Below are 15382 nucleotides of genomic sequence, written 5' to 3' on the forward strand. Positions count from 1 at the left end.
TTCTTTGTCACATTAATAGAATAGACTCTAGAGAGCAAACAGAGTCCAAAGTTTACATAATGATAATTTGCACTAAATTATCAAAATCCCAGTTCAGCAAATCCGTTCCAATTAAGAATGAATCCAATGGGTAGAACCAACTTCTGCATGATACAGTTTCAAGTTCGATTCCACTACTCTTATTATTTGAGATAGGTTTATATCCTATGCAAAAAGAAGCTGAGATGCAACCGCAAATGATAAAGCAACAATGTAACCCAAGATGCTAGAGTCTATGCCTTATGGTCAACTTGTGTCACTCTTGTATAAGTTTTCTCTATATGGTCAAGATCTGCTGGCTTAGTTGGTTTCAGATCCATACACTGGCATGGGAATGCTCTCCAAGTTTATGACTGACACAGTTGTCACTCTTAAACTCCATTAATGTACTACAGAAAACATCTCCTAACAATATGCCAAAAGCACTAGTCCATTTTTGACGAAGCATATATTCCTTAGTTTATTGCCTCGTAGTTGTTTAGTATTTCCACCGCTGCTTGACCATTGAAAGTTCTCGTTTATGGGATAAACACGTTTTTCATCATAAAACATTCCTTGTCCACAGAATCCACCTTCTGGCTTTGCTTCCAGTATTAACCATAATCCATGGAAAGGACTTATCGTCATCTGCATGGTGCAAACCTAGCTTACATCCTTCTCCTCACTTTTACTATTTGGCAAATCCCATAACATCTCCAATATTGATGGCTAAATTAAAATAGTCCCCATACTAAGAATGAATGCAAAGGTCCATTGGATGTCTTCGGGAAAACTGTGTGCCAAGATGCAGATGTCCCCTTTGAGCATAGAATAATAGTTTTTATTGCAACACAGCACTCACTTTTCAATCATGTGCATCTTTTCTTCCCAACCTTTTCTCCTTGAAAAGCATTTTGTCAATAATGTTTAGCCAGAATTCTCAAGCCACTATGCATTGCCCTGGCATCATAGTGTTGGTTACGGAGAACATTTGCACTTCAACCTCATGCTTTCCGCACGTAGGAACCTTGTTTTCCAAATGTCCGTTACAGTCAAGATGTCCTGCTTTTTGTAGGCAAAATAATAACAGAGTCAGCTTTGCGTAATTACCTTCAACTGAAGTAGGCTTGGTCACAACCGGTGCAGACTTCCCAAGCCCTAGTGAGGACGTGTGCCTAATAAGCATGGAGTTACAATTAAGCCCTTAGCTTCGCCAATTCAAAATGAAAAATCTGGCCCGGTGGGTTATGAGTGTCATTCTCCAATCAGCTGTCATAATATCAAACCTCGTTCAGTTGTATCACTCTCACACAATATAAGCAATAGTGCCTTCGGCAAATGTCACTGGTAGACAGAAACTCGTGTGCCTGCAGTTGCTGATATTTCTTTCCAGGGTAGCTGAATAATTTGATATATGAGTTCAGAGGCCTTTTCCTGCTCACTTTTATGACAAACATGAGGGATCAATACATCCCAAGTTGAAAGCTCAATAAGGCACTTCTTTTCCATGTTCTTTAAGACCTTGAAAACCAAATCCAATTTACCTTCCTCACAAAGACCAGAAATCAGTTTGGTCGCACTTGAGCTATGAGGTCCGAACCCTTTGAACACCATTTCATCAATAATCATCGTAGCCTCCACAAACCTCCCGACCTCACAGAGCCCATCAAACAGAATCCTAAAAGTGACCACATCTGGCAAGCAACTTCTTCTCGGCATATCCTCGAAAAGATCGGTAGCCTCCTCCAGCCGGCCTTCTCTGCAGAGGCCACTTATCAATATATTGTAGCTAATGACATCTGGCTTGCAAGAGCTTCCCCTCATTGCCTCCAACAAATCATGGGCACCTTGAAAATCAGCCCGTTTGCAAAGATCTGTTATAAGAACATTGTAGGTTGCAGTATCCAACGGACAGCTGTTGCCACTCATCTCGTGCAACAACTTCCACACCTCCGCTGAACGACCCACTTTGCAGAGGCCATTAATAAGAGTAGAGTAAGTGACGGTATCAGGATTTAACCCCTTACCCAACATGTCCATCTTTATCTTTAGGGCCTCGTCCACAAGCCCTACATTGCATAGCCCTCCTATCAATGAAGTATATATGAATTCATTGGGATGTAATCGCCTTTGGGTCATTTCTTTCATAAGCCTAAATGCCTGATTGATATTCATATTCGAACATAGCGCTGATATGAGAGTGCCATAGGTTACAACAGTAGGGTCTCTCATTCCATCAAACATATCCCATGCATCCTCTAAACGATTATCAATGCAAGCCGCCTTGATGAGGATATTATAAGTGCAAGAGTCCGGCGAAACGGGTAATGTATCATACAAAGATTGAAGTATATCAAAACGTTTAGCACTGAGCAATGCATTGAGAAGAGTATTGAAAGACCTGGTGGAGGGTTTCTCGTACCCAAATAGTGGCATCCTCTGGAAGGTTTTCATGGCTGCTTCTGCCTTCCTAGCCCGCCCATACAATTTGATGACATTGCCCAGCAGCCCTTCCTTGCATTTAAAACCTTTCTCTGCTTTCAATTGGTCTAAGATCGTCTCCATTTCTGCGAACATCTTTGCGCTTCCAAGCTTGTGGGTGATGATATCGTAAGTGAGGTGATTATGGCGGAATGGCTTGTCGGCTGAAGAAGCACCATTGAATATTTGGAGCGCCCGAAATGGGTTTTTCTCATATTTTATCCTCTTCCACAGTTTGTAGGCATTCAACTTCTTCATAGTACCGCGATGCAGGAACCAGTCGACCGCATCATACTTCGTTTATACCATATGGGTTGACCCTTTTGTTGAAACCATCGCAGAGCTCTTTAGTTTTATTAAAAATGAGTTTCTTTGGCGAGTTGGCGAGTTGTCTTTAGTGCGATTTTTTGGAAGTTTTTATGGTGGGTTTTCCCGGTCAAATTTCTATAAAATCCCGCAGGATTTATTGAAATCACAAGCTTGATGGGTAATCGTGTGCAATCAAAGTGCCCTGGAGGTTTTCCAGGGTGCTGAATCCATATATACAGTCAAAAAAACTAGTTTAAATATAACACATCAAGATTTAACCTCAAAGTTTTCCACCAAATTTAGGCACCGTAAAGTCCAAAAACTCACACTAAATACAACTCATTTCTTTGATGTGGTTTTGGGTTAACCGCTTCCTGGTTGGAAACGCGACTCAAAAATGTTGTATTGGTATTGTGTTATTTGTAATCCGTTGGGACTTGTAACCAACCACTAAAAAAATCCAATCATACCAACCACTTGGTCATCCCATGAGGATGAGGATGGTGTTAGTTGCAAAATTTGTTTTCACTCTCAAATCATACCAACCACTTGGTCATCCCATGAGGATGAGGATGGTGTTAGTTGCAAAATTTGTTTTCACTTTCTTTACTTTCCATAACAAGGGATATTAAGAATGTCTTTTTGTGATAAGGTTTAAAGAGTAGGCATCTCACACACATAATCTTCTGGACTATTTCTAAAACTATAAGTTGGTATATTTAAGTTGTGCATAGTTAAATTATAGCAGAAGTGAGAAAATTTGATCAAATAGACACCCCACATATACCACAATCTTGACTCTTACTAAATCATAAGTTATTGGTGTATTTATTTTGCAAAGTTAGATATATTCTTAATGTTAGTGACAATAAAAAAAATTGTTGATATGGTCCAATGTGTTAAAATAAGTTTTTATTTAATATTAAAGTAAAATTAGTATATATACTAGTTAAAAATTCAAATTCAACATATAAGCTTGGAGAATATAACCAGTGTGAAAATAACAATTATTTTAAATATGATTTACATCATTTTTTTTCTATATAAATAAGATGGTCTAATTAATTTGATAGGTATATATTAGTAGATGTTTAACATTTATTTTATATATTAATTTTTCTTATGTCTATTAATGTCACTATATAATAGCCCATGGGAGTAGCTTAATTCACGATCATCTTGATAATGAAGTGTGATGTTCTATAAAATTTCAAGCTCAAACCCACGTGGTTCAACCAACAAAAAAAAAAGTCACTATATAATAGATTTAATTTTTGCCCAAGCTCATGGTTTGGTTTAGGTGTTGATTTTTATATTGTTTGTTTTTATGTGAAAAATAGAATTGTTCTCGTTTTGATTGTTGTTGAGGTTTGATTTCAACATTGAATTCTAGAGCAATAGGGTGGAGGTAGGTTGAGGTATGTTGCTTATGCATGGCATACACTCATTGAAAGTTGATGTTAGGATTGCATTAAAGAAGCCCAACTACTAACAAGATTACATAAAGTCAAGGTGGGAGGTGCAAGTTTTCTAAGGAAATGGTTTGAACATCTTTTACCTTATGGAGTTTGTGACATGTAGATTCATTACAATCACTTCTTTGCAGTGTTGCTTTGAGTGATATTTGCTTAACCATTTTCCTTTGCAATCTTTGGTCATGTGGGAGGTTAACTTCCACATTCAAATCCCGAAGCATTAATTAGAGAGAGTTGGATCGAGTCCAAGAAGTTATGGTGTATTAGAGGTCCTACCATTTTCATTGTTATATGTCAATATTTACTAGGAACCATCTCCCAATTTCATATTTGCTTTTGAGATTCATAAATTCTATGTTTATTTTTATTCCTAACTATTTTACATGTGAATGTAATGGGATTGTTGTGATCTAGAGAGAGTTTGATCAAATCCAAGAAGTTGCAGTGTATTGGAGCTTTTGTCATTTTCACTACTAGTATATGACAATATTCATTGCAAGCCATCATCTAATTTAAAATTTGCTTTTGAGATTCATGTTCATTGTTATTCTAAGTTATTTTGCATGTGAATGAAATGGGATCATTTTAAGATAGAGAGAGTTGGATGAAATCCAAGAAACTGTGGCATATTGGAAGTCTTGTTATTTTCACCGATATATGTCAATATTCATTGGGAACCATAACCCAAACCTTGGATTGGCATGTGGGCACCATAGAGCTAGCAACTGTGGTTATTTATAACTCAATGATAGCAAGGCTAGCCTTTAAAGCCATGTTTAGTGAACATAAAACCTACCAAAAACATTTTTATAAATAGTTTTGTTGCCATAGTGATTTTTTTTAGATATTGAATTTAATTGCCATAAGTGCAATTTGGCATGGGTAGTGCATTGGAAACACTTTGTAGACAATGCTTCAACATGAGGTAGAGACATGTGATGGGGTGTATATGAAAAGGTCATGGATTATAATCAATGTTACAACATTAATCTTAAGTCTTGTTTGTATTTTTGCACCACCCATATTAAAGATCTTTGGACAATCTAATGATACACCATCCATATTAAAGATCTTTGGACAATCTAATGATATTTCTACTTTAGCTAAGAGGTTTGCCACTTAAATGCTTCCTTAATTATTTGCTTATACAATGAATTTTCCCATTCAGAAGTTCCTTCAATCATAGAGCAAGGGCATGGCCATGTATTGGATCTCTACATGACTTTAGTCTTACACATTTTCTTAACATGTATGTGTACGGTGAAATTGGGGTGGAGTTTTCCAAGAGCGAGAATAACTTTCAACCTTTCTTGGTAGATAATTGTATTGTGGCAACAATTGTATATATTATCCAGTGCATGTCTTAATGCATAGACTAGACATGTATGGATTGTATTTAAGGATTTAGCTATCTCTATTAGGCGTACCTTGGCTTTTATTGTTATGTTGTGGTTTGTGTTCTTGAATCACATTTTATCTTCTTTGGTTTTGTTGTTTAGTTCATTCAAATTGAAGTAAAAAATGTTTCTCCCAATCTTGTACTCCTATTTTTGGCAACCTAGAGTTATGGTGTTTGATGATATTGATTCTTATAATTGGGCGCCTCAAAAACCCATTAGGTAAGGTCTACATTTCTTAAGTGCATGTAGTATTGCGAACATTTCCTTCTCATAAATAGTTTTGTGTAAATACTTTCCTTTGATTGGACGACTTTCAAAAGCAATGGGTATTTCTTCTTGCATTAAAACAACACCAATTCCATTTCCTCAGGCATCACATTCCACAATAAAGGTTTTTGTGAATTCTAGCGTAGCTAAGACCGGTGCTTGACACATTGCCTCTTTAAGATGTTCAAAGGCCTTCGTTGCTTTTGGAGTCCAAGAAAATCCATCTTTCTTTAGTAATGTTGTTAGATGTGCTGCTATTCTCCCATAATTCTTAACAAACTCGTGATAATACCCTGTCAACCTGAGAAATCCTCTCAAATGCTTTATGGATGTGGGAATTTTCCATTTCTTAATGGATTTAATTTTGCTAGGGTCTACCTTAACACCTTCATGAGATACAATATGACCCATTCCACCTCTTGTACTCCAAAGAAACATTCAAAGTTTTTTGCATATAATTTTTTCTCCTCCAATAATTTGAGCACCCTGTCAACATGTTGAACATGATCCTTCCAAGACTTGTTGTAGATTAATATATCATCAAAAAATGCTAACTCAAATTTTCTAAGGACGGGTTTGAAAATGGAATTCATCAAACCTTGAAATGTAGAAGGTGCATTGGTAAGGTCAAAAGGCATGACCAAAAATTCATAATGACCCTCATGAGTTCTAAATGTTGTTTTTGGAATGTCTTCAGTTTTCTTTCTGATTTGATGATATCCTGAATGGATGTCTAACTTGGTGAAGTAAATTGATCCATGTAATTCATCCAATAATTCATCAATGACAGGAATGGGAAATTTATCTTTAATAGTAAGCTTGTTGAACTCCCTATAATTCGGACACATGCGCCATGATCCATCCTTCTTGTGTACCAATACCACTGGAGCAGAGAAATAACTTTGACTAGGTTGAATTATACCAACCTCTAGCATTTCTACAACCATACATTCAATTTCACTCTTTTGGGCATATGGATATATGTAAAGCCTGATGTTTGGGGTAACACTTCCTGGAATCAAATGAATAGCATGATCATGATCACGAATAGGTGGGAGGCCTTTGGGAGTCTCAAATACCTTGGAATGATTGTCCAAAACTTTTTGGAGATCTGGAGAAATAGATGATTTCGATGTGGGAACCTTTATCGAACATAATTGTGCAATTACGTCTCGTTGTTCTTTCTTCAGAAGCTTTGTCATTCTGTTAGAGTTGATTATCTTTCCCGGTTTCCCTGCGATACCCCTTAATTCAACTTCCTTTCCTTCCGAAAAAAAATTCATGAAAAGTTCTTGAAAATTAAAATCTATTGTACCCAAGGATTGTAGCCATTGGACTCCTAGTACAACATCAGCACCACCCATTGGAATGGAAAGCATTAACCTATTCAATAGATATTATCCCATGGATAGCTTGATATTATGGCACTTTCCAGAGCAATTTATGGTTCCTCCACTTGCAACCATCAATTGACACTGTGTTGCTGGATATATGAAGCAATTCAATTCCTTGGCTATCTTACAATGAATAAAATTATGGGTACTACCCAAATCAATCAACACTATTACCTTTTTCTTCTTGATATGTCCTTCTATCTTGATAGTTTGAGGAGTGGTAATTCTGGCCAATGCATTACAAGATATGGTCGGATTCATTTCTTCTTTCTCTAGGGTTTGTTCCTGGTGTATATCCTCTTCTTTTGACGTTTCTTGTTGTTTTTCTTCCTCCTCTTCACAATCTATGTAAAATAATTTCTTCTCAGCACATTTATGACCTTTAGTGTATTTTCTATCACAACTGTAACAAAGCCCTTTTGCTATTTTTTCTTCCAATTTTTGTGGTGTCAACCTTGTAGGTTGTGGAAGGCTAGGGACATAAACACTTCCATCTCTATAGTTGTGAGTGGTAGGCTTCCTTATTGCCATAATTTTTCTTTCCATTTTTCTTGCCAACCTGAATGCCTTCTCCAATGAATCAGGTTCCCAAAGGCGAACCTCATGTTGGATGTTATCCTTTAAAGTCCCTATGAAGACATCAATCCTCTGCTTCTCTGGAATATCATTTACCCTTATATTCAATTTTTGGATGTCCTCAATGTGCTCTTCCATTGAACCCTTTTGTTTGAGATTTATCAATTGGCTAAAGAAGTTGTTGCTCTTTGTATCCTCATAATGTGCTATCATTTCCTCCGTGAAAATTGACCAGGTGACAAGTGGTTTACGAGAACAAAGCCCTTTATACCATAAAAAATGATTCGGTTCTAAATATAAAGATGCAATACGTACCTTTTGTAACAGTTGCACATCATGTAGATCAAAATATTTCTCCATCTATAGTATCCATGTTATGGGATCCTTGCCATCAAACTTCCTCATATTGATATTTGGAATATGGTGGGTCTTAAATCCAATTTTAGATTCTATGAAATCATGATTAACATTTATTTTTTTCTCATCATGAGTTTCCTCTACTACCTTTTTGTCATTAGGAGACCTTTCTTGTAGCAGCTTTGTCCCACCTTCCTTCAAACCTTCCATGTCTTTCTTCAAATCTTCCATGTATTTCTTTAAATATGCTTCCCTACCATAGATATTAGCTTCCATGACACACATAAAACTATTTATCTTAGCTTCGATCGCATTCTTCAAATCATCCATCCAATTTTTCTTACTAGGTGTTTCTATTTTCTTTATTCAAGTCATTCTTTTTCTTGCTTTTAGTAGTGCGATCTTGAATCTGTTGTATCTCTATAATTTCAGATCTCCAAGGTTTGAAATTGTGAACTGTGATATCCCTCTGCATCCTCTTTCCAATTCCACCAGTTGGGTCGAAATTGGATTCTCCAAGAAAGAGATATGCCCAATCTCCCAAGATGACTTGATTATATACTTTTTTAGTAGAGCGAACTTGTACGAAGTGTCGTGTGTCACTGTTTCACCCTTCAGACCACCGAAAATTACAGTCTATCCTCTTTCTGTAACTTCTTACGAAATTTCAATCTGATCCTGAGAGAGAAAGTTATGACGATTTTCCCAAGGTCACCTATTTTGGATGTAATTCAGGAGCTTACATAAACCCTAAATGTCTTGGACTGTATCTCTAAAAATATAGCGAAACAAGATCTGCAATTTGGGCCCGAGCTTCACCAAGATTTTGGCTCAAATGGGTTTTATTTTCAGAGTTTGAACCATCGTAGCAAAAAATTATAGCGAAAATGCCACGATGACCTATTTGAGATGGAATTCTGGAGCTTGCAAAAACCCTAACTTCCTCAGATCATATCTTCGACAATATAGTGAGACAAGATATGAAATTTGGACCCAAGGTTCAGAAATATTTCGGCTAAAATGGGTTTTTTTTAGCTTCTGAAACATCGTAGAGACAAAGTTATGGCGAAAATTCCACAATGACCTGTTTGGAGAAAGCGAAACCCTAGAATCCAAAGCTCTGGTACCAAATGTTATGAAACCAACTCATAAAAAGATAGAAAAGATAGATAAATGACTTAAAAATCAGCCTCTTTGAGGGGGAAACCTCCTTTACATTACACAAATGAACAATTCTTGGATGATACAAATGATAAGGCCTCCTTTCTATATATAGGAGTCTAAGGGGTCCCAATACAATCAGAGCCTACATAACAATAATATTGTAGGGGCATGACAATAACAATAGTGGGCTTATATGGGGCACACAAATAACAATAGTGGGCTTCTATGGGGCACAATAATAACAACATGGGGACTATATGGGCACAATAATACAATAAGGGGGTTGCACTAATAACAATAAGGGGTTACACTAGTAGTATAGGGACCTAACATATGTAATCACCATTTGGTTGTATGCAAAAATAGATTTATGGATTGTTTGTGAAGGAAAGGAGTTGCTATGAATGCAAAAATAGATTTATGGATTGTTTGTGAAGGAAAGGAGTTGGTATGAATGCAAAAATAGATTCATAGATTACAAATTGAAAATAATTGACTAACAATCAAGAAAAATGTGAAGGGATGAATTAAATTGATTAGTGGTAAAGAAATTTTTTAGTGGTTGGATCTAGACCCTCAACAATGTAGAAGACTTGCCATTGAGATATTTAGGACATCCAACGGTGTAGAAAAACACCTAGGGACAAATTTACACTCTCAACAAGGGAGAAAAATTCCCGAGAGTATGTACAACCAAGCAGATGATAAAACACCTAACGGTTTGAAAATTCACACAAGTAGAGGAAAATACAACCAAGGGCTTACAAATTCACCGAATAAGAAAAGGAATGATATGTATGGTTTGTATATGGCCTGTGGGTAAAGGAAAATGCCCAACAAGAATTATATGGTTGTTTGGACAGGTGCTACAAGTTGGAAACACACTTCAACAGAGTATGCACTTCACTTGTTTGTTGGAAATGTTATTTTCATTGATGTCAAGAATAGGAGGATACTACATATTTCTAAGATAAAGATTGCAAGATGAAGGTTGTTGGAAATATTGTTTGGATGCCCAGTTTTTTATGTGGACACCCTATTTTTGAATTCCTTTTTACTCTAAAAAACTAACTCAATTGGGAGCATAGGATATATGGTTGAAAATGTTATTTTGAGACCTTTCCAATGGTATATGGTGTTGAAAATGCAACAAGATGATGGAGCTTAGTGGAAAGGAGTCGCCTTCACTAAGTGGGCCCGCAGGCTATTTTTGGCGTAAAGTCTATTTTTAGACTATGTCTATTTTTAGACATATGGATCATGGTCTATGAGTTGCAGGATGCTATTTGTGGATGATTGGTCATGTTGGTAAAAATAGATGGACCTCTATTTTTAGACATATGGGCGGAGTCTATTTTTAGACTGCCAGTGTAAAAATAGAACAGTCGAATATTATTAGCTCTTAATAATATTTGGACTATAAACATTATCTTATCCTCTTGCAGCACTTCAGTTCGAGCTACGGATGTGGCACATGCAACTGCCAGAAGGAAATACGCTTTTCCTATGGGTTAGTTGAGCTATTGCATGATGGACTTCAGTTAGAACTCAAGTGATTGAGTTTGGTGGAGTTGATTGAGGAGTTGATGGAGTTGTGTTCAGTTTGACTTAGTTGAACTAGTTGTATTTAGTCTAACTGCCAAATACACTAGTGATGAGTGATGTGAATTAATTATTAATTAATTCACTAATTATTAACTCATAAATCAACTAAAGAATACATCAGTTAACTCAGTACATGGACAGTTCAGTGGAGACAGGTGTTAGAGGTGGAGACTACTATCAGTTGTGACTATAGTTGTGCATGAGATTTGCACAATCATTGATTGAGATTGCCAATGAGGATTGCGCAGTACAAACCAAGGGAATTTGAACTTGGATCAGATCAATTCTCAAATTGGATTACGCAGTAGAGGCAGGCAAACAGTGGAGGAGATTTCAACCTGTGACTTGATTTAGATCCGAGCTAGTTTGTGTGTAACAGGTGGAGATAGTACTGAGTACTTGTGAGGAGTATTGTACTATGTATTGTTACATGTTCTCTATCATTATAATATACAGATAGTTCGGGGTTTTCAACTGTATGCTTTCCCCAGTACATACTATGTTGATATGTGTGATTGATGTTTCATTGTTTTTAATTCCGCAAATTGATGATCAACGTAGAGGAGGTTATGTATTATGCATGCATTCCGCAAATAGTGTATAATCAGGATAATCTCTGTGAATAAGTGTTATATTATTCAAAATTTCTACATGGTATCGGAGCAAAGTTGATCATCAGATCTATTATTCAGAAAGTGATTACATTTTATTTCTTCAGGCAGAGTCTGTAATCGGGCCAGGTAGCCTCTGGATTCATCTTTCTTTTGGAAGGTGAGTTATCCGGTGAATGCCCATACAATCAATATATGTACAAGAAATACTTTGTTCTCACGAATTTTAGATCAGAAGCGGTTGAGTTTTGAGCTGGTGGAATTCGAATTTGCAGCAGTGTTTTCTTGGTGTCAAAGTTGAAATGTCTTTCAACGGATTGTGATTGGAGTATGCCCTTGAAGGCAGCTCGAATTATATTGCATGGAAAGACAGGATGGAGGCGGTGTTAGATGACAATGGGTTGAAGGAGTTCATAGATGCTGAGGTCCCAAAGCCTACTGATGCTGCTCACGTTGAGGCTTGGCAAAAGAAGACAGCAAAGTGTCGAAGGATTCTGTTGGAGGGCGTGAAGGATCACATTGTATCCAGCTTGCATGGAAAGGCTTCTCCATACTTGATGTGGAAAGAGTTGACAAAATTATTCCAAATCAAGAGCGACCAGAGGAAGTTGGCGCTCAAGGATAAACTCGGAAACATTAAGTGTGAGAAAGGAGACAACATACCCAAGTATCTCACGAAGTTCACCCAATGCCGGGATGAGTTGGGAAGTGTGGGGGTGACTGTCGATGATGAGGACTTGGTGAGCTTGGCTCTTCTTGGTCTTCCGAAGAGTTGGAATTTCTATCAGGACTCTGTTAATTGTCGGGAGAAATTGCCAGGATGGGAGAGACTTTGGTCAGATCTTGTGCAAGAGGAGATAAGGCGGAATACCAGGGACGGATCTTCATCAAAGGCATCTGATGAAGAAAATTGCGCTTTGGCTGCCAAAGCAAAGAAGGGGAAGAACGAGAAAGCTTCTCATTCCGGTGCGAAAGGCAAGAAGCAGGACATGTCCAAGGTGAAGTGCTTTCACTGTCACCAGCACGGACATTATGCCACAAATTGTTCGCAAAAGAAGGAAAATAAGCAAGCTGTTGGATCTGCAGCGGGAGATGCCTTAGCCTCGCAGTTTGAGCTGGATTTTTCACTGATCGCATGCTTGGTATCAAGTGTGATGCGATCGGTATGGTTCTTGGACAGTGGTGTGTCTTTTCACATGACAGGAAATCAAGATTTGTTTTCTGATCTGGATGAGAAAGATCTTGTAGTGCACATCGAGATGGGCGATGATGGTAGATACAGTGCGACTGGTATCGGTACCATTTCCTTTGAGAGGGAGTCTGGTAAACCCTTTGTATTGAAGGAAGTGATGCATGTTCTAGGATTGAAGAAGAATCTTATCTCTGTGGCGATGTTAGAAGACAAGGGATATGATGTTGTTTTCAGCGAGGGAAAGGCTTTCATGCGTAGTAAGACAACTGGAGAAACCCAGAAGATAGGGGTTCGAGTCAAGAACCTTTATCAATTGCATGTAGATGGCTGTGCAGCAATGGCATGCAAGGCAGAAGGATTGGTGAGTCGGGATGATGGCGAGCTGTGGCGCAGGAGATTGGGCCACCTTCACCATGGAGCCTTGAAGATACTGCAGCAGATTTATACTGGGTTTCCTAAAGGCACTCTTGTGCAGTCAGATCAGTGCAAGGGGTGTACTTTGGGAAAATTTGTGAAAGCCACCTTTCACGAGAAGGATATTCGCGCCACGACGATCCTTGAGAGAATTCACACAGACGTGTGTGGACCTTTCTCAGTAGCTTCTACAACAAATCACAAGTACTATGTGATCTTTGTTGATGATTTCTCTCAAAAGTGTTGGATCTTCTTCATGCAGAAGAAGAGCGTGACATACTCAAAGTTCAAAGCACTGATCGAGAAGGAATCGGGGAAGAAGGTGAAGGCTCTTAGGAGCGACAATGGTGGTGAATTCATCTCTGGCGAGTTCAAGGACTTCTGCAGCGCAGAAGGGATTCGAAGAGAGCTCATAGCTCCCCATAACCCACAGCAGAACGGGGTTGCTGAGCGGAAGAATAGAATGATCGTGGGTGTTGCACGGGTGATGTTGCATGATTAGGGCCTACCCCTTCACTTGTGGGCAGAGGCATGCAATACTGCAGTATATGTGCAGAACCGTTGTCCTCACAAGATACTTGGCATGAGTACACCCGAGGAGGCTTATTCTGGTAAGAGGCCTGATATTTCCCATTTGAGGATTTTTGGTTCTCCTGTTTACATGCATGTGACGAAGGATGCCAGGAAGAAGCTGGAGCCGACTGCAGAGGTTGGGATATTTGTGGGGTACACTGATACGCCCCACAACTATCGTGTGTATTTGCTAGACAGTTGCAAGACTGTTGTGCGATGGGATATCAAATTTCAGGAGGAGAAAGCCATGAAGTGTTCACTTGAGAGGGAGCCACACTTGCATGCAGATGAGGAGCTATTAGTTCCTAAGGATGAGCTTCAGGATGTGGATCAGCCACAAGATGAAGTTCATGGAGTGGAAGAGACCACTCATGCAGCGCCAACCATCAGAGGGCGAAAGCGCACTACAGAAGCTGAGCGACTGGCTCAAGATGCAGAGAAGGTTGTAGGACCACCTACAGGACAGCGCAGACAGAGACAGTCACCTGATCGGTACACTGGATACATGGCTCTTGTGAGAAAATGTGTCGTGACTAAGCCATCCTCTTTCGAGGAAGCTGTGGAGGATCCCGCATGGGTAGATGCCATGGTGGAAGAGTATGATTCGATTGTCAGAAACAGTGCATGGGAGATTGTCCCAAGACCGGAGGGGAAATCAGTGGTGGGTTCGAGATGGATCTACAAAGTGAAGCAGGCAGCTGACGGGAGTGTGGAGAAGTACAAGGCAAGATTTGTTGCCCGAGGCTTCTCACAGATAGAGGGGATCGATTATGAGGAGACCTTTGCACCTGTCGCAAGGTATTCTTCCATACGGACGATTCTTGCTCTCTCAGCACAAATGGGGTGGCACATCCATCAGATGGATGTGAAGACTGCGTTCCTCAACGGAGTCATTGAGGAGGAGGTGTACATAGAGCAGCCCGAAGGTTTCGAGATCTTCAGCAGCGAGTCGCATGTGTGCAGGCTCAAGAGAGTGTTGTATGGGTTGAAACAAGCACCTCGTGCTTGGTACACACGGATAGACAGTTATTTCACCAGACTTGGATTCTCCAAGAGTGAGGCGGATCCTAACCTATAGCAGATTGTGGTGGAGAGTAAGTTGCTTATCATTGTACTTTATGTAGATGATTTGATTTTGACGGGAGATGAGCTGTTGATACTTTCATGCAAGGAGGATCTTGCTAGAGAGTTTGAGATGAAGGACCTGGGCCTCCTTCATTATTTCCTGGGATTGGAAATTTGGCAGCGCAATGATGGACTATTTGTTTCTCAGGGTAAGTATGCCCGGGAGATACTGGAGAAGTTCAACATGCATGGCTACAAGCCTGTTGATACTCCTCTTCCTAGAGGTTGGAGGAAGGAGGATGCTACTTCAGCGGAGGTAGTGGATGCCACTGTTTATCGACAGTTGGTGGGGTCGCTTATGTATCTGGTCAATACACGACCCGATATATGCTATGCTCTTAACCAGCTTTCTCAAGCTATGGTTAAGCCAACCAAGCTCTTCTAGAAGGCAGGCAAGCATGTATTGCGTTATCTCAGAGGC

The 15382-nt window shown here is 39.0% G+C and overlaps 1 protein-coding gene across 1 annotated transcript; it reads right to left on the reverse strand.

The window, feature by feature from the left end:
- Nucleotides 1-279: 279 nt before the first annotated feature.
- Nucleotides 280-2855, reverse strand: LOC149138228 (uncharacterized). The gene has a single exon (XM_089449032.1). It carries the CDS (start codon nt 2755-2757, stop codon nt 1360-1362), a length of 1398 nt encoding a protein of 465 aa, XP_089305158.1. The 5' UTR covers nt 2758-2855; the 3' UTR covers nt 280-1359.
- Between the last annotated feature and the right edge of the window lie 12527 nt (nt 2856-15382).

Source organism: Pinus tabuliformis, chromosome X (assembly GCF_031772625.1).
Source record: "Pinus tabuliformis cultivar Carrire ecotype Pingquan chromosome X, CPIR1, whole genome shotgun sequence".
Taxonomy (NCBI): domain Eukaryota; kingdom Viridiplantae; phylum Streptophyta; class Pinopsida; order Pinales; family Pinaceae; genus Pinus; species Pinus tabuliformis.

Coding starts and splice junctions, on each gene's coding strand:
- LOC149138228 (XM_089449032.1), bottom strand. CDS start 2,757: ATGAAGAAGTTGAATGCCTACAAACTGTGGAAGAGGATAAAATATGAG.